Source organism: Microcaecilia unicolor, chromosome 3 (assembly GCF_901765095.1).
Source record: "Microcaecilia unicolor chromosome 3, aMicUni1.1, whole genome shotgun sequence".
Lineage (NCBI taxonomy): Eukaryota > Metazoa > Chordata > Amphibia > Gymnophiona > Siphonopidae > Microcaecilia > Microcaecilia unicolor.
In genome coordinates this window covers 285,585,593-285,606,300 of record NC_044033.1, presented here as the reverse complement: position 1 = coordinate 285,606,300, position 20,708 = coordinate 285,585,593, and the positions used below count along the sequence as shown (strand labels likewise).

The window sequence follows — 20,708 nt, the reverse complement described above, 5'->3', positions numbered from 1 at the left end:
ATTGTAGGAGTACGTTGTTGCCAGTTGCTATTGCTTGTTTGAATTTGGTTAGGAGGGTGATTAGTACTGTTTCGGTGCTGTGGTTGGACTGGAATCCTGATTGTGATTCGTGTAGTATAGAGGATTTGTTTAAGCAGTCGGTGAGTTGCTTGGTTACCATGCTTTCCGTTAGTTTGGTTGCTAGGGGAATCGATGCTACCGGGCAGTAGTTGGTTATGTCGTCTGTTTTTTTTCTTTGAATCCTTGGGTATTGGTGTGAGCAGTATATTTCCTTTATCATTAGGGAAGAGTCCATGTTGTAGCATGTAGTTTAGGTGCAATGTGAGGTCTGTTATGAAGCGTTGGGGGGCAGATTTTATTAGGGTGGTAGGGCATACGTCCAGTTTGCAGTGGGATTTGGTGAACTTGTTGATCGCTTGGGTGATGGTTTCATCGGTGAGTAGCGCGAAGTATGTCCAGGTTCGGTCTGCTGGATATTCATCGGAGGTTGGGGCCAGGCAATCAATGAAATTTTTGTGATCAATGGTATTGGTTGGTAGTGCGGCTAGGAGCTTTATAATTTTTTCATTTAAGTATTTAGCAAGGTTTTCTGCTGATGGGGTGTATGTGTTGGTTGGGGTGACTGGTGTGGTGTCAAGTAGTTTATTCACGAGTTGAAAAAGTTTGTGCGTGTCTTTGTAGTCTGGCCCTATTTTGGTTTGTCTTACTGAGCATTTGTATTTTCTCTGTGTTTGTTTCCATGCGTTGAGTGTGTGTTCATCTTTCACTTTCCTCCATGCTCTCTTGAGTCTTCTGGTTTGTGTTTTGAGCTCTTTTAGTTCGTCACTGAACCATGGGATCGAGTTTTGTCTTTTTGTAGTTCTTGTTCTTAAGGGCGCTATTTCATCTAGTATGCTTCTGCATTTTTCTTCCCAGTCAGGGAGGTAGTGTGTGGAGTTTGTTCGTGTTGTCCATTCATTCTCGTATATCTTTTGCCAGAATACTGCTGGGTCTATTTGGCCTCTTGTGCTATATGTTGTGGGTTTTTGTGTGCGGTATGATCCCTTCTTCCGCCAAGTTAGCAATAGGTTTAGTTTGTAGTGGTCGGTCCAAGGTGTTGCTGACCATTTGGTGTCTGTTATTAGTATGTTGTGGTCTGCAGAGAGTTTGTGTGAGAAGAGGTCTAGTGTATGTCCTTTGACGTGGGTAGCATGCATGTGAGGCCATATGAGATCCCAAGAGTGGAAGAATTCTTTACATTCTCGTGCGTTCGTAGAATTTGGGTCTTCTAGGTGTAGGTTAATGTCCCCTAGTATTAGTAAGTTTGTACTGGTTATGCAAGAGTTTGTGATGAAGTTCATAGAGTGAGATTGGCATTCGTTCCAGTTACCGGGTGGTCGATAGAACAGGGTGCAGTCCAAGTGATCAAGTAGGGATTTATTGGAGATTCTGACTGAGGCTATTTCAAGTTGGGTTGTTATAGATTTGGCTGTGATTTCTGCGGTGAAGTGGGAGCGATAGATTAGTGCTAAATCTCCGCCTCTCTTTCCCTGCCTAGTTCGGTGAGTGATTTTGTATCCTGGAGGGCATAGATCTAGGATTATGGGATCTTTTTGATTGTGGATCCAGGTTTCGTTAGATCGAGGTTTTCTGACATGATCCAGTCTGTAATTGTTGTTGTCTTATTAACTGCGGATCTAGCGTTGATGTAGCCCACTTGAATGTTTTGGAGACCGCTACCGACAGCCGAGGCCGACCTCTCACATCTGGATGCTGCTGCATTAGGAGGTCGCCGCCGATAAACTCACCCCACCGAAGCCGCCGCGACACCTGCAGCAGCAACTACTACTTAACATTTCTAGAGCGCTACTAGGGTTACGCAGCGCTGTACAAATTGACAAAGAAGGACGGTCCCTGCTCAAAGGAGCTTACAATCTAAAGGATGAAATGTCAAGTTGGGGCATTCTAGATTTCCTGAGTAGAGGTGTAGTGGTTAGGTGCCGAAGGCGACACTGAAGAGGTGGGCTTTGGGCAATGATTTGAAGATGGGCAGAAAAGGGGTCTGGCGTATGGGCTCAGGGAGTTTGTTCCACGTATGGGGTGAGGTGAGGCAGAAAGGGCGGAGCCTGGAGTTGGCGGTCGTGGAGAAGGGTACTGAAAGGAGGGATTTGTCTTGAGAGCAGAGGTTACGAGTAGGAGCGTAAGGGGAGATGAGGGTAGAGAGGTAAGGAGGGGCTGCCGATCGAGTGCATTTGTAGGTTAGTAGGAGAACCTTGAACTGTATGCGGTACCTGATCGGAAGCCAGTGAAGTGACTTGAGGAGAGGGGTGATATGAGTATATCGGTCCAGGCGGAAGATAAGACGTGCAGCAGAGTTCTGAACGGACTGAAGGGGGGATAGATGGCTAAGTGGGAGACCAGTGAGGAGTAGGTTGCAGTAGTCAAGGCAAGAGGTGATGAGAGTTCGGGTGGTGTGCTCAGAGAGGAAAGGGTGAATTTTGCTAATGTTATAAAGGAAGAAGCGACAGGTCTTGGCTATCTGCTGGATATGCGCAGAGAAGGAGAGGGAGGAGTCGAAGATGACACCGAGGTTGCGGACAGATGAGACGGGGACGATGAGGGTGTTATCAACTGAGATAGAGAGTGGAGGGAGAGGAGAGGTGGGAAGACAAGAAGTTCGGTCTTGGCTGGACATCCAGGCAGCAATATCGGACAAGCAGGCCGATACTTTGGCCTGGGTTTCCGCAGTGATGTCTGGTGTCATCAGCATAAAGATGATAATGGAAGCCATGAGATGAGATCAGGGAGCCCAGGGAAGAGGTGTCGATTGAAAAAAGAAGGGGTCCAAGGACAGATCCCTGAGGGACTCCAACAGAGAGCGGGATAGGGGTGGAGGACAAACCATGAGAGTGTACTCTGAAGGTACGATGGGAGAGATAAGAGGAGAACCAGGAGAGGACAGAGCCATGGAACCCAAAAGAGGACAGTGTGTCAAGAAGTAAGTTGTGATTGACAGTGTCAAAAGCAGCGGATAGGTCGAGTAGGATGAGGATTTGGCAAGGAACAGGTCATTGCAGACTTTAGATAGTGCCGTTTCTGTCAAGTGTAGGGGGCGAAAGCCGGATTGAAGCGGATCGAGGATGGCATGAGAGGAGAGAAAATCAAGGCAACGGCTGTGAACGGCGCGTTCAAGTATCTTGGAGAGGAAGGGTAGGAGGGAAATGGGGTGGTAGTTGGAGGGACAGGTAGGGTCAAGTGATGGTTTTTTTTAGGAGTGGTGTGACTACAGCATGCTTGAAGGTGTCCGGGACAGTTGCAGTGGAGAGAGAGAGGTTGAGGATATGACAGATGGGGGGGGGGGGGGGTGATAGTAGGAGAGATGGTGTTAAGTAAGTTGGTGGGGATGGGGTCTGAGGAACAGGTGGTGCATTTCGAGGAGGAGAGAAGATGGGCGGTTTCCTCTTTGGTGATATTTGGAAAAGAAGAGAAGGAGGCCTGGGTTGGTTGGTTGAGGGAGAGGGTTATAGGAAGGTTTAGTGGTGAATTCGAGGTTGATCTTCTGGACCTTGTCGCGGAAGTAGTCAGCCAGTGAATGAGGAGAGAGTGAGGGGGGTGGGAGCAGAGGGCACTTTGAGGAGGGAGTTGAGGGTGGCGAAGAGACGACGAGGGTTAGAGCTGAGGGAATTAGTCAATTGGGTGTAATAGTCCTGTTTGGCAAGGAATAGGGAGGACTGGAAGGAGGATAGCATGAATTTGTAGTGAATGAAATCAGTATGGGTGCGAGATTTCCTCCATAGGCATTCAGCCGATCGGGTGCAGGAGCGAAGGTATCGGGTGCAAGGGGTCAGCCAGGGCTGGGGATTAGTACGCCTTGTGGGGCAGGAGACGGACGGTGCAAGGGTGTCTAGAGCAGAGGAGAGAGTGGCATTGTAAGTGGAGACAGCCTTGTCGACAGACATGGAGGACATGATGGAAGGAAGGAGATCAGAGATACTAGAGGATAAGGTGGGGGGGGTCAACAGCCTGGAGATTCCTGGAAGTAGTGGTTAGTGTTGGGTGGGACTGAGGGGGAGGGTGATGAAGCGTGAATGTGATTAGGTGATGGTCAGAGAGAGGAAGAGCTGATGCGCAGAAATTGGAGGGTGAGCAGGTAGAAGAGAGGACGAGATCAAGACAGTGACCAGATTGGTGAGTAGGGGTGGTAGAGCTCAGTTGGAGGTTGAAAGAGGAGGTTAGAGTGAGGAATTAAGAAGCGTATGAGTCGGATTGGTTATGTTGAAGTCCCCAAGAATGAGGGATGGGGATGAGGGCTCAAGAAAAACGGAGAGCCAGGCATCGAAGTCGGTAATGAAGGAAGGGAGGGACTTATCAGGGGGGCGGTAAATGACTGCAACTCTGAGTGGACTTCAAAGGATGAGAAGCAGTGAGACTGTGGTAGGAGGAGAGGTTGAAAACTGCAGGAGGGCGAAAGTAGTAGACCAATGCCGCCACCGCGGCCAACTGGGCGGGGCGAATGGGAGAAAAGATAACCTCCTTGGCATAGGGCCACGACTGAGGCAGAGTCGTCAGGGGTGAGCCAGGTTTCGGTTAGGGCGAGCAGTTGAAGGGAGTGGGAGATGAAGAGATCGTGGATGAAGTAAAGTTTGTTGCAGACTGAGCGGGGATTCCACAGGGCACACGAGAAGGGGAGGGAGGAGGGGGGGAGGAGGGGAATGGAGATGAGATTGGAGAAATCGCGGAAACGTTTGCATAGATGAGACGAGGACAGGTGTGGAGGACCTGGGTTGGGATTTATATCTCCCGCGGATAGCAGGAGAAGGAAGGAGCAAAAGAGAGCAGAGAAGGGTGGGGGAGGTAGGGCGACAAAGACGGGATGCGCTTAGGGGGAACGGGGAAGAGTTCATGGCAGGAAGGAGGTGTTGAAGGTTGAGAGCTAGGAAGGAGGAGAAGGAGGACAGTAGGTGAGGTGGTGGGGGACAGGGGTAGGTAGGGTATTGCAGTAATGAGCAGGATGGGAGAGGACATGGATGGGCAGTGAGTTCGTGTGGTATACAGCGGTGGGAGGGGGAAAAGATTAGGGAGGGATAGGGCAAGGAATAGAATGTGAATGGGGGCCATAAGTAGTAACTGAGGTGGTTACGGGGGCAGGTAGCTGGGCTGGGAGACAGGCAGGTTGAGGTGAGCAGTCAGGCAGGAGAGCGATGAGCTGGCAGGAAGATGGACTGGGAGGCAGGCAGGTTACAGGGTGAGCAGTCAGATAGGAGGGTGAAGGGCTGGCAAAGTGGCAGGTTGTTGATGGGCAGCCAAATAGGCAAGTTGAAGGGGTGATAAGCGGCAGGCTGATCGATTGGCTAGCAGGCAGGCGGGCAGGAACAGGTGATTGGCTAGTAAGCAGGTTGATTGGCTAGCAGGCAGGCAGGTCAATAGGCTAGCAGTTCGGCAGGCAGGAACAGGTGAGTGCGATGGAGAGCACAGCAGCAGGACTGGAACAAGCTGGAATGGTTTGGAGCAGAAGAGAGCAGAGCTGGATCAGGCGGGCTGGAACAAGCTGGAGCAGACGGACTGGAACAAGCTGGATCGAGCGGGCTGTAACAAGCTGGATCAGGCGTGGATCAGGCGGGCTGGAGCAAGCTGGATCAGGTGGACTGAAACAAGCTGGAATGGTTTGGAGCAGAAGAGAGCAGAGCTGGATCAGGCGGGCAACCTGTCGGGAGACCGCTGCCAGGAATAAAACAAAGGATCGGCAGCTGGCCCTGACTAGCACTCGACACGACTGCCCACATGAGCCCCAGGCCCAAAGCTACATGAAGCAGAATAATAACCCTGGACCGGATAACGCGACAAAACTGTGCAGTCGTGCTACGGACAACTAGGAAAGAGAGGAAGTACGATAGGGCATGACCCAGACCAACAGTCAGCACCCAGAAATGTACTCTTAACAATGAAAATTCACCACTACCTCATTTACAACAAAGCCTACCTACCTTAGAGAGACTGACATACTACCACCACACTACACTACACATACAACCAATATCACAATTCCCAGAACCACGGAACCACTGGACCCTGAGACAATACCTAACACATCTAACTGGCACTATATCTACCTAAAAGACACCAAACCCTAGGACACCACCACCGACCATCTCCTACCTCCAAATTATAGCGAAATGAACACAACCCAAATACTACTCCTAGCAACATACTCCCTATCACTCACTCACCTAACACTGTCCACCCCAATCACAAATAACAACACCACAACCACCCTAGTAACATACTCCACACCACTGAGCCACCCAACACTACCCACCCCATTCGCAGACAATACCATACGTGGGGCTCTGGTCTAGTCACCTTTTTTATTCAGCGCTCGACTGCCCGTCTCAGCAGTGGTTGTGGCTCTGGGCAGGGCAGCGCAGGCAGGGTAACAATCGTCTTTGGTCCTCGGCGAGGCATCCGCGAGGTGCTGGTTTACCCTCGTAATCGCTCTGCCTCGGGGGGGGGGGGGGTGGAAAGATCCGCGATGGGTCCGTGGGCTCTGGTTGCCTTGGCGAATTGCTCGCGGAGGTTCTGGTCCAATTTCAAGTTCTCCGAGGCAGAATCCTCATTCGTGGGACCGAGCGACCGCTCTTTAGATCAGTTTCTGACCTGGGTCGTCAGAGCTGGTGGTAGCGGTCCACGTCTGCCGGGGTGTCTGGTCTCTTGTCTGGCGGGCGGAGGTTGGGCCAGCGCCTGTTCAGGGCCAGTGAATCCACGTGGGCTTTGAATTTCTCAGCCAGGAGCCATTCTCGGCTACACCGGACTCGTCCTTCGGACCGCCGTTCGTTATATAGAAGGCTCACAATAATCATGAATCATAAAAAAAAACTCCACTTAATATAGATCCTCAACTTAAGAGGAAGAAAAACCAGCAAATCAACTTACTGATACAGAAAAAGGCTGAAAATTATTATCAAAACATTTTTTAGTTGCCACATCAAACATTTCATATCGTACTTATATTGGAACCAAAAGCGTCTTATAATCCTGCTAATGATCCAGTCTGACCACTCCAATCCCGACAGGGGTTCTCTGTTTCACCAATCCAGGCTGCTTCATGGAAAAGAATATAATTCCAATCCAAGATAGCAAATCCAAAAAATAGCAACTTCCAAACAGCTATTCCAGCACCTGGCACTGTCAATATCGTGGAAAACAGCTCAGGGACGCTGAGATTTAAAAGAACGAGCATCCCACGTCAGAAAACAAAACGTCATGATATCACCAAGCTGACTTGTCACAAAAACACTTTCCATTCTATTGACAAATTTAACCCTTTCGGGGTCACGGATTGCAGGGAGAAAATCCAGCACTGTTCACGCTGCCGAAGCCAACATCTAATATCTCCTCTGCGCTCCATGATGTTTAACTATTCCAACACCACACACTGGATGTCAGCAAATACATGTTTTTCAACAAAATGTCCCACTAAAGGTTCATTTATCTTATGTGCCTGAATACAATGTCTATGTTCGATCAGCCGTGTCTTAAATTCTCTAGAAGTCTGACCTACATAGTACAAATTGCATGGACATTTTAGCAGATAAATCACGTTCTAAGAGGTACAAGTGGTCTTAGCATGCAAAGGAAAAATTCTGCCCATGATCCACATGCCCTATGGTTATTTTCCCTATGATTCTTATTGACAACTGTTATACATTGACCATGTTTCCCATTATCCTTTTTGCTACCACATATCCATTCCTCTCTATCTTCCTACGCCTACCTCCCAATGCTCATTTCCTTCTGCACCCAATCTCTCCCATGCTCAATTTACTTATTCGTTAACCCCATTATTTTTGCTTTTACTACAAACTGTATATTCTTCTTACGACTTTGTAATTTCTTTATATTGTTACTGTGTAAGCCGCATTGAGCCTGCCATGTGTGGGAAAGCGCGGGGTACAAATGTAATAAATAAATTCACACGGTTCCACACTTCTGACCCGCATAGAATGTCATTCAAATTCCTATTCCTTTGATACGAAAACATTACTTTCAAATTTTGGAAACAAGAATGTGCCCTAAGTACAGGAATATATTTTTTAACTGCTTTCACAAGTCTCCTGGTATAAATATTATAACGTGTAACAAACGTCAATGTGTCATCTCCTATTATATCTCATCTCTTTGGCAACAAAAGTAACTCTGTATGGTTAAACAGCGCTCTTTTATCTGCCCTTCTTACCAACATGGCTGGATATCCCCTAGAAATAAATTTCTCCGATAGCTGAGGCAACCATTGTTTAAACTCATATGTAGAAGAACAAATTTTACGATACCTCAGGAATTGAGAAAAAGGAATATTGGATTTGCAATGAAAAGGCTAGAATACTGAAGCAAAGTGTTGCAATCTGTGGGTTTTATAAACACAGATGTACTAAAAGCACCCTTTTCTAAACTAACCCAAATGTCTAAAAAAGCAATACCAGAAATACTGCAATGCATGTCAAATTTTATTGTGTCATGACAACCATTTAGATACTGAACAAATTGTTGTAAATCATCCTGTGTGCCCTTCCACAGCATAAAAATGTCATCTATGTAACGCCACCAACAGATGGTGTATTTAAACCAGTTATTTGTTGCATTTGTATCCCACATTTTCCCACCTATTTGCGGGCTCAGTGTGGCTTACAATACATTGTAAATGATGGAAATACGATTTGTTACAACTCAGTTATGGATTACATTATGAGAAGTTATGCGGAGACAAAGTCAAAGTATCATTAAGGGAATAGGACAGAGGAAAAAAACAATGGAACAGTGGAAAGAGACAGCGGGAAACTGATAGGGTAATAGAACATTAGCAAAAGAACATTTGATATAACATTTTCTGTGAGTAACGGTATAAATGTGATTAAAAAAGTTAGCAGTATAAACCCATTTTTTCTCAAACCACGCCATAAACAAAATCGCAGTGGCTGGTGAGAATGCTGCTCCCATAGAAATTCCTAATTTTTGAACACAGAATTGATGGCTACAAGTAAAATAATTCTGTGAGAGCTACTTTTGTTAATGACAGGACAAACTCCACTGGTACCAAATGAGGATGTTCCCTCTCTTCTAAAACTGACTTCATTAAAGACAACACCTGAGCTTGTGGAATGCTAGTGTATAAAGACTGAACGTTTAGGGTGACCATTATAATGGGGAACTGAAATGCCTCAGTGAAAGAGCGTAAAAAATGAGAACTGTCTTGTACATAAGAATTCACATTCTTTAAACAAGGTTGCAAAAGAGGCAGGTAACTGAGGTGGCAGAAAGGTGAAGCGCAGAAACACGGCACCAGATCTCTCAGCGTCACATTCAACAATCAGTGGTGGGAACACCGAGAATAGTTCACAATGCGGAGTTACAGGAATGCCATTACAGAATACTACATAGAGCTTACTTCTCTCCTGGAAGGGCGTTCCATGCAAAAGTCATACAATGTGATAATTGCCTAAAATGTAAGCAGGGGAGTGCAACCATAGCCCACTGTATTTGGCAATGTAGATTCATCAAAACCTTTTGGGGACTAGGCAAATTCATGGGAGATGTGATGGGATCTCGGATTGTGCTAACCTTCGAGAGAATGTTGCTGGGTATACCTGGACATTGGGGTATAGGCACGCAGGGAGAAAGACTATTCTTGGCAAGGCATGCATAGTGGGGAAAAGTGCGTTCTCAATCACTGGAAAATGGACATGCCTCCCTCTTACTGGTATTGGAGTAATAAGCTCCATCAGCTAATGTTGTGGGAAGTGAGAGGAGCGAGGTTAACCCCCAAAAGACAAATGAGGTTCTTGAGTATCTGGGGGAAATATTTAAACACGATATCACCCCGAGCGCGAAGTCATGTGCTTAATAGACTACCTTGGGAGACTGGAAGAGATCGGACAAACTAAAGTATGACGCATGCAACAGGCAAGAGGGGGAGGGGGGGAAGGGAAGGACAGGGAAGGGAGGGGGGGAAGGGCTTAGGAAGGTACACAGACTTGATATTAAAGAGCAAACAAGAACTTAATAGATCATGCTCATAATTATAGGGAGAGGAGGGAGGGGTAAGGGGGGGAGAAAAAGTTATATATACATAAAAGTTGATGACAGATTGTAAATGTACCTACAAGGAAGACAAGACACTAGATAACCTATGCGAATATATGCTTGATTGTACTTTGTTGCAATATTACTGTATGTAGCAAATTGTCTTAATTGCTTACTTATTCATGATTGAGTTTTTTATACATTCAAAAAGTAGATTGTGATTTTTGTTTTGAAATGTCATCAATAAAAAACGTTGAAACATTAAACAAGGTTGCAAAAAAGTATCAATATATTACGCAGTACATTCTAACAGGGAACCTCTGGAAGAAACGATTGGACGGCCCGGAGGACAATCCATACTTTTATGAATTTTTGGTAAGGTATAAAAAAAAACCAGAACCTTAAAAAATCTATAATTAAAAAAAATATATATTCCGCCATTATTATAGTGTTGACCAATTTGCCAGTTTTCCTAATTTCTGTAAACATTTCTTCATCTGTCTGTTTGTTCTGTTCCGGTGGATAGCAGAAAAGCCCTACAAGAATACTCCTTCCCTCTGAAAACTGCCTATCCTATATTCTTGAGAAATAATTCTACACTGAAAATATGTATTGAAAACTTTTTACATGTAGAAGCGGAAAAAAGGTGGAAGAATTTTGCATACTGAAAATTGAAGAAGGAATTACAGATATGATAGTAGTTTAGGGGGTCTTTTACTTAGGCACACTGGCGTTTTTAGTGAACATTAAAAATAGGCGCCAGGAGATCACGTGATGCCTTAGAGGAAGCAGCAGCTCATAGAGATTCTTCTTGGGCCCCCCCCCCCCCCCCCCGTTTTTTCCACCCAAATTCGGTAGGAATACGCCAGACAAACCAGGGAACACCTCATGCAAGTCGCAGATAGTGTATGGAGTCCTTCCTGATCCGAACAGAAGTGGGGATGCCAAGTACGCCAGCGAAAAAAGAGTTGGCGAAGATCCGCGGGCCGCCAGAAACAAAAATGGCGCAAAGCCCAAGTGCCGAGATGCAGTCGTTCAATGATCTCCAGCTAAAGCAAATAATCGACGCGGTAAAAGGAGCTATGGAGTCACAGTTTGCCCAGCTATCCACACAAATGGCGATTATAGAAAAAGGGCTCGACGATACTGTGAGACGCACGGGAGATCTCGAACTTCGGATCGCAGCGACAGAAGAGCGGGAACAGGCCATGGAGACATCAGTGCAAGCCCTACAAAAACTGGTCAAAGAACAAGGAGAGCTGATCGACGAACTAGAAAACCGTTCCCGACGAGCCAACATCCGCATTGTAGGGTTTCCTGAATCGGTAGCAGAACAAGCACTAAGCACAGTGTTGGAACGCTGGCTTACCACAGAATTAGCGCTAACAGACAGTTTCGGGAAACTCTGCCTGGAGTGAGCACTTCGACTGGGCCGTAGGCAGGAAAATGCGACTCGGCCCAGGGTGGTAATCGCAAAAGTCCACAACTTCATTCATAAAGTAGAAATCTTGAGAGGGGCTTGACAAAAGAAGGATCAACTTTGCTACGAGGGCCAACACATAAACATTTTTCAAGATTACTCTCTGACACTTCAGCAACGTCGTTGGGCATTTAACCCGATATGTAATACACTCTATACAAAAAAAGTGAAATTTATGCTGTTATACCCAGCAACTCTCAAGATATATCACAAAGACCGCTGGCACGTGTTCACCACACCTCAGGCGGCAGAGAGTTTCCAGAACGCCATGCACATAAAAGAGGAACCCACTACAGGAAAGCCAGAAAATTGACAAAATTCCGCTGTAAGGATGGAATACGGATGGACTTCAAAGCGCTGAAAATAGACAATAGCAAACCTAATGAGGCGCACGGTAAGTGCCTATCAGCGCTTTACACCAAGACCTTGGTGAAGTAATTACCCCCTCCAAAAGCGCCATCCTTAGGGTGGGCTGAGTACACTTTAATGTAGTAAGGCGATGATGGCTCTATAACTAATGGAGAACCAGATGTGTTAAGTTCTGTTATGGTTGGACTTCCAAAGGTTAGACTTTAATGTTGAAGGTTGTACAGTACCCATGTAAAGCTAGAAACATAAAAGTGTGAGTGGGGGTTATAAGTAAGGTGGGGGGAGGGCCGGGGGGGAATACATCACAGTGATCGCTTATCTCCTAGATTTGTCCGGGGATAAGAGGGATGTTATGGGAGAATTTTGGGGTCTATATGTGAGGGGGGTAGGACATGGGAGGGAAGGGTGGGAGAGTAGGGGAGGATGGGGGGGAAGAACACAATCAGGACACGGGAAGGGACAACATCTTATCCAGAAAGAAACTATTCTCTTTACCACCTTTCAAGAACACACAAACTACAGACAACAACCCCAGATGATAAGACTAATACACCGCATGGGGGGGGGGGGGGGGGTGAGGCTGGGCGCCCATCACCCAAATCACAGAAGACAAACCCTATAGAACAAACCAATACACATATGGCGCTTAGTTCAGTTAGATTTAATACCTGGAACGTAGGAGGGATTACATCCCCTGTCAAGCGCGCTAAGGTGCTGACAGCACTCCGCAGGAAGCGAACAGATATTGCTTGTATACAAGAAACCCGGCTATCAGATGAAGAACACCAAAAGCATAAGAGATATTGGGTAGGAGAGGTCCATGTATCCCCTGCGGAGGGACGCAAAGGAGGGGTGGCTGTATTGATACGAAAAGGCTTGGCTGCTAAATCTGAACTCATAATGACAGACTCCAGGGGTAGGTATGTCCTCATACATTTATGGATACAAGGTAGAGAACTGCTGCTATTGGCGCTTTACGGGCCGAATACATATGATAAGATTTTCTACCATGATCTAGTACAAGTGTGTAGACCCTATAGAGCCCTAAAACTCATGATTATGGGAGATTTTAATTTGGTGGCACGACCCTTGGAAGACTGTTCAGAGCCGGGCAGGGCACATAGAGGAGGACCACGGGCACGAGCCCTCTCCACCTTCATGCAAAGTTTAGATGTAGTAGATGCCTGGCGAGCCCTCCATCCGGGACAAAAAGATTTTACCCATCTATCAAGGGCACATGGGACTTACTCCCGGTTAGATTATATCTTAGTAGCGCGATCACTATTTTCAGAGGTGCTTTCTGTGGATATCGGTGTGGCAGATATTTCAGATCACGCTATGGTCTGGCTAGATTTGGAAGCCCTGAGATACTATCAACAGCCAACGCGGGGATGGCGATTTCCAGCCTATTTATACCATAACCAGGAGTTTGCAAAATATATTAAGACAAAATGGGAGGAGTACGAGCAATTTAATGAGCAACATAAGGATGATCCATCCCTCTTTTGGGCCACTGCACTACACATGCACGAAACAAAAAAATTTCTAGGGCCATCATAGAGAAGAAGCTGGTAACAGCAAAAAAGAAAGTTATAAGATCACCGACAACAGCACATAGAGAAGAATTACATGCAGCGCAGGTAACCCTCAATACACTGTTACATGAGAAAGCCACTAGGGGGTTGATCTACAACAAATATAGATTCCATAGATTTGGCAACAGGGTGGGCCCTCTGCTTGCAGGGATGGTCAAGACATGGGGAGGACAGAAGCCAATAATTATGATAAAAGATTCCTCTGGGAAGCCGCAACACACCAATGAAAAGATATCAGAGACCCTTAGTCAACACTTCGCTGGGGTCTATGCTACACCTAATACAGGAGACACACAAGCCCTAATAAAACATCTACAACAAGCTAATTTACCCCGGCTAACACCCCAGGAGATAGAGAGTTTAAATTCCCCCATATTGGGAAAAGAATTGCAAGAAGGCATCAAGAAACTAAAATTGAATTCTGCTCCAGGCCCTGACGGTTTATCAGGTGAATTTTACAAACTACTAAATGACAAACTCCTAGGCCCACTGATCTCCTGATCTCCTACTATGATCAAACAGTAAATAGGGGTCAATTCCCGGCCCATACAAATGAAGCGTTGATAATCCTATTGAAAAAACCAGGCAGAGAGGAAGGTACACCGGATTCATACAGACCGATATCATTACTTAATGTAGACTTGAAATTACTCTCAAAGATTATGGCCAATCGCCTCTCTGAGATACTACCTCGGCTAATTAGCGCAACACAGGTAGGATTTGTTAAAAACAGATAAACAGTGCGCAATGTTCGCAGGCTGCTGCTGGGGATGGCAGCTTGTCAACATCATGGGTGGGAGTCCCTAGCAATTAGCCTCAACGCAGAGAAGGCGTTTGATAAACTGCACTGGGATTACCTTTTTGAGGCGCAGCAAATAATGGGATTTGGGGGCTGGTTTATTCAGGCGCTGCGCTTGTTAGACAGAGATCCAACAGCGGCCCTGTTAGTCAATGGTATTAGGACATCAAAATTCCCCATAGGTAGAGGGACTCGTCAGGGGTGTCCACTTTCCCCTCTCTTATTCCTTATATCATTGGAGCCATTGCTGAGAAATCTACACGCAACTGGGGAAATCCAGGGAGTGCAGTTAGGAGGGACCATGATTAAAACTTTGGCCTTCGCGGACAATTTACTAGTATTGCTCCAGAACACAAGAACCTCCTTACCCCGGTTATTGCAAGAAATAGAACAATATGGGGCGCATTCTGGTTTTGTTTTAAATATGCAAAAGTCATAGATTCTTACAGTGCATGGTGATGCTTGTGAGGGAGAGGGGAGAGGGATGGCTGTGCTTGATGCGGGGATACCCCTTAAATACTTGGGAGTATATATTGTAAGGAGTATGAAGGAAGGAAAAGGGTGGAGAGGAACCCCAGCTTCCTACAGGGGAAAAGAGAGCTGGAGGTTAGGAGGGAAGACCCTGGGGGGGCTCCTGTTTTGCCTAAGAGGGACATACCAATAAGAAACTACAACTCCCAGAAAGCCCCAGGAGAACCCCGGGTAAGGAGAAATAGGGTGCAAAACCAAGAAGCTCCAGAAGAGGGCTGCCAGAAAAGGGGAAAAGCTGAGTCACCACCCTGGTGGAGGAGGTGGCTGAACCGGGGGTGGGGGAAGGAAAAGCAGCCTAGCCCGGTTAATGAGGAAAAGAGAGATCAGCTGGAAAAGGGGTGGGGAGAGGAGAAAATGGACTGGGCTCCAGAGAGAGAGGAGGAGGAACAGGAGGCCATGGAGCAAGAGGAGCCAGAGAATGTCTCAGAAGAACCGATGGAACTCTTGGCTCTGAGGCAGCCCGAGCAGGAGGTATAGTGGGAATGCCCGGGTCAAGCGGGAGGAGGTCAGGAGAGTAAGGCTGACCAAGAGGGTGGGACCCGAGGCTTTGAGCCCGCGCAAAGCCTGGCTGTAATTGGGACTGTGTTTTGAACAGCCTGGCTATATTGAACTGAGTTGAGAAAAGCCTGGCTGTAATTGGGACTGTGTTTTGAACAGCCTGGCTATATTGAACTGAGTGGAGAAAAGCCTGGCTGTATTTTGGACTGTGTTTAGCACAGCCTGGCTATATTGAACTGAGTTGAGAAAAGCCTGGCTGTAATTGGGACTGTGTTTTGAACAGCCTGGCTATATAGAACTGAGTGGAGAAAAGCCTGGCTGTATTTTGGACTGTGTTTAGCACAGCCTGGCTATATTGAACGGAGTTGAGAAAAGCCTGGCTGTAATTGGGACTGTGTTTTGAACAGCCTGGCTATATTGAACTGAGTGGAGAAAAGCCTGGCTGTATTTTGGACTGTGTTTAGCACAGACAGGCTATATTGAACTGAGTTGAGAAAAGCCTGGCTGTAATTGGGACTGTGTTTTGAACAGCCTGGCTATATTGAACTGAGTGGAGAAAAGCCTGGCTGTATTTTGGACTGTGTTTAGCACAGACAGGCTATATTGAACTGAGTTGAGAAAAGCCTGGCTGTAATTGGGACTGTGTTTTGAACAGCCTGGATATATTGAACTGAGTGGAGAAAAGCCTGGCTATATTTTGGACTGTGTTTAGCACAGACAGGCTATATTGAACTGAGGTGAGAAAAGCCTGGCTGTAATTGGGACTGTGTTTTGAACAGCCTGGCTATATTGAACTGAGGGGAGAAAAGCCAGACTGTAATTTGACTGGGTTTAGTACAGCCGGGCTATATGGAACGGGGCTGAGTCAAACTGGGCAGTAATTATACTGTGTCTGGAACAGCCTGAATATTGAAGGGTGTTTTGTTTGAAAACCCAAAAAGGCCTGCTGAATAAAGAAAAGTAAAGGAGGAAACGAAAGCTCTGGGGCCGGTGGTGTGGTAAGGCCTTCCCGGACTGGGCCAGACGCAGAGACCTTTTACAATATACCACAGAATCTCTCTCAAAATTTATGTTAATGTGAAGAGATTATTAAGAGACACAAAAGACAGGCTACGTGCCAATGCCATTGTCATTATTGGGTCGCGTGGCCCTGTATAATATGTTGATAATACCACGTTGGCTCTATGTATTTCAAGTGTTGCCTTTGTATCTAAAACATAAAGATGAGAAACATCTTAATAAGCAGCTACAAAAATTCCTATGGAAGGGGAAAAAACCAAGAATCCCCCTTAGTTACTTTGCAAATACCAGTGGAGTATGGGGGCCTGGGCCTCTTGAGCATCCGACAGATGACGATCGGGAGTGGTATGCGCCACATAGCGGATTGGTTCCGAACGTCGCAGGACTTCTCTGCAACATCAGTGGAATTGGATATTACAAGTACTGTACATTTCAACTGCTGGCTGCATGGGGTAAGGCAACCTATGCCATATGAGCTGAAGCAAACATCAATACTACCCACAGCACAGAAAGTTTGGAGGTGGGTGTGCAAGCTACATAAATTTTCGGCAAAGGCTACACCATTTCTGTCTATCTGCGGCAACCCAGCTTTTCCTCCCGGAGACATGTACCCGACCTTCAAAAGATGGCAACGGAAAGGAATTAAATACATCTATCAGATCCTGACAGAGGAAGGTCGACTGCAACCATTTGCAGAATTACAACAGATGTACTCTTTGCCGGAATCAGATCTCTTTTATTATAGCCAATTGAAACTTTATACACACAGTTTAACATGGCAAAATTTGACAGACGATGTGCAAGAGAAAATTTCCATGGCTTATTCGCTGATAGCCCAGCAAAAAATTCCACTTTCCTTTTACCACAGACACATCCATGATACAGCCTCAGAATTGGTCTTTGAGCGATTGGCAAAAGAGTGGTCAGCAGATTTGGGAACTGTAATACCAACGCATATTTTTCAGGAACATGTCTTAAAAATGAAAAACCAAACCAATTTTACTTGGTGCTGGGAATTACAATACAAGTTCGCGTTACGCATACACATAGCACCAAGGCGGGCTTTCCATATGGGGTTATCCCCAGCCGGGGATTGCCCAAAATGCAATACAGTGGGCGCAACTCTGGGACACATGTTTTGGACCTGCCCACATATTAAAAGCTTTTGGAGACAACTTGTACGAACAACATCATCCCTATGGGGAACAACTTGGATTCAGGACTGAAAGTTATTATTTGGGTATATCAGAACCACAAAGCAGATGTCCAAAGGCTTTAAAGAATATGCACACAGAACAATCATAGTAGCTAAGAAGGTAATACTGTTGGAGTGGCTTTCAAAAAATGCCCCAACCATGCAACAATGGAGAATCCACATGATACAGCTCATGAGACTAGAAAGGTTCGGAATATCACGATTATGTGAAAACAGAAACCGGCCCTTTGAGGTGGTCGACATTCTGGCAAACCCTAACACCATCAGCAAGGAGCCACTTGTTAAATTTTTGATTAATGGGGATGTTGGCAAGAGAAAACGAACTGAATCCTATAACTTGAGAGGTCCTGAGAAGATAAAATACTTGGACTTAGACTGTGTTTGAGGGAGGGAGGGTAGGGGGGAGGGAGGTGGGAGGGAAGGGGGGGGGAGTCAAAGTTGCTGAAGTTGAGTGATATTTGTAACGTCACGCAGTTCTAATTTTGCATTATGTGAGTTAACCCTGATTAACAGCAATGTAACTTAATAGAGTTGGTATGTTGTCAAATCTTTAATAAAAATCATTGAAAAAAAAAATAGGCACACACACTAAAGATGCCCATAGGAATACATTGGTGTCTTTATTGTTTAGCGTGCGCCTATTTTTAGCACGTGCTAAAAACGTCATATTGGTAAACCTACTGTAACTCACACAGTATACTTTAACTATTAGTATGATAGTTTAAAGGTCTACATACCTCTGGTAAAACAAACTGCTCCACGGGTTTGTACCACAATCTGTCCACCTGCACTCCAGAGCTTGTTGGACTAAAACGGGCACTAAAGAGAGGTTCCTGTCCACATATACCAAAAGGAAAAAAAAAACAGACAAAAGAAAATGAACGGAAATTTCTCACCAATGGGATATATATTTAGTCATGTGATATAGTGCATAGGCGCCGACTCGGTGGGTGCTGGGGGTGCTCGATTTCACCCACCGGAAGTTTGTTCCCTCCCTCCCTCCAAGTTCCAGGGTCGTCGTCCCTCCCTCCGAGTTCCAGGGTCGTCATCCCTCCCTTCCTCCCTCCCTCCCTTCGAGTTCCAGGCCCCTCCCTCCGAATTTTAAAAGTCATCTTGACTTACCTCATCGAGGTTACGGCAGCCAGCAGCAGCGGTAAAAAGCATGCAGGCTCGGCCCTTAGTTCAGTTTTCCTTTCTCTCTCAGCTCTGCTCCCTCCCTCATTTCTTGTTTCCGCAAGGTCGGGACCAGAGCTGAGAGAGAGCGAAGGGAAAACTGAACTAAGGGCCGAGCCTGCACGCTTTTTACCGCTGGGACAGAGCTAAGTGTTACTCAAAACAGACAAAATTAAAAAAAATTGTGTAGACTCCTAATGTTTTTTTTCCTCTGAAATGATTCCTCTTAATATATTAATTCAAAAGGAGTGAAGCCTGTGAAACTGGGATTACTTTAATCAGCCAGAATTGGATTGGAGATTCAAGTGTTTGTATTGTTAAACAATTTCTGGTTTTATGTTTAAATCTGTTTATTATTAAACATCATAGAACTTGTACATAATCACAAATCAAACAATCAATATAAACCGTCCATCACATAACAGTGTTCCCATACTTTTACATTTTCACCCCATACCCAACCCCTACCCTACACTCTTAGACATGCAAAAAGATCCATCACATATCGCTTCAACATTGCCTGCCCAAAACTGCTCCATACCATCCAGAGAAGCAATTGTCAACTTCCCAGTTCTTAACCGCATGATTCAACAATATAGCAAACATCCTGCTGCCTAAGGCTATTATACCCTTCAGTGTAAAATACTGCCAAGGGCCTTCGCTCTTATGACCCTTCGCCTATCAAATCGCCTCTGTGGTGTTTGCTCTTACATCAGAAAGTTCAAAATACTAGCCCCAAACCCTCCATTCCCACCTCCCCCACCCTCCCTACCCGTTACCCTGTGATAGGCCCTGATCCAAAGCAAGTGGTTGAAGCAAGGTACTCCTGAATCTATCCCCATCTAACAACAGCAGGAATCATCCTACCCATCGTACATAGTTCGCAGATCAATCAAAAATTCAAAATAAAGCTTCTCCCCTGTGAGGGCAGAGTCATCCATAAAGGTTCCCACTGCTTTCGAAACTGCTCCCCAGGTATACTATCCCATGTTTTAACCTGGCATCGATCTATTCTCATTTGGACAATCATCTGAGATCTCCAAAAAGCCAGAGATGGTCCCAGTTCTGATGTCCAAGATTTTAAAATGGAGGTAAGCCCAAAATAAACAGCCATTTGTGCATAATCCCTTAAAACCTGCCGGCGGTGAAGAAGTGTAACTATTTTTAAGAAAGATTATTAAGGGATCTGTCAGCAGTGTGCACCCCCATTGATGGTTAATCGCCTGCAAGAGCCCTCCCCAAAACTGTTGCACTCTTGAGCAGCGCCAGAACATATGGCCCAAAGATGCATTAGCGCTTCCACACTTAGGACAGGAGCCATCACAATGAGCGATCATCTTAGAAGCTCTCCTAGGGGCCATATACGTTCGTAACAAAATTTTGTACATACGTTCCCTCTGTGGAATTGATAACCTCATGGAATACAACTGTTTTATAAAAGATTTACATAACTCTTCAGTCACCTCAAATCCTCCCTCCAGCTACGGACCAAGCGTGCATAATCTATCTCAGATGACGTCTCCCTCAACTGCTGAAGATGAAACTTAAGTGGCACAGACATCTGTGCCCCCAAGGAATACATTTCTGCTAACACTTCTTGAACATCTTCCGTTAAATCTGTCCAGCATAAGGAGGATACATAATGATGCAATTGAAAATAAGCAAAGTGATGACTTGTCTCCCCCCCAACACTCTCAGTAACTCCGGAAGGGGCTTTAACCTCCCTTCCTCCGTGAGCACATGTGATAGGTATATTAACCCCTTCCTGGCCCAGCGTGTAAACACCCCTCTACCATGCCCGGGGGGAAAAGCAGGATTGTCACAAATGGGCAGCCATGGAGTGATCTTTCCCGAAAACTGGTGTCTTCTACAGATCCACCTCCAAGTAGCCCTAAGGGCTGGTAGCATAGGGTGCTGTGCAAGCGCATGCGGTGGCATCCCACTCCCCCCATGCAAAAGACAACTAAAATGCCG

General features: G+C 46.0%; 1 protein-coding gene across 4 annotated transcripts in view; it reads right to left on the bottom strand.

Annotated features, from left to right (window-relative positions):
- B3GALNT2 (beta-1,3-N-acetylgalactosaminyltransferase 2) overlaps positions 1-20,708 on the bottom strand; it is a 362,190-nt gene that overhangs the window by 176,987 nt on the left and 164,495 nt on the right. For 3 of the 4 annotated variants that reach the window (XM_030198137.1, XM_030198139.1, XM_030198140.1), the window contains exon 5: positions 18,299-18,394. The exons of the other annotated variant lie outside the window; for it this stretch is intronic. In XM_030198137.1, coding sequence (XP_030053997.1) covers positions 18,299-18,394 — 96 coding nt within the window. The remainder of the gene's footprint in view (positions 1-18,298; positions 18,395-20,708) is intronic. 4 annotated transcript variants of the gene reach the window in all.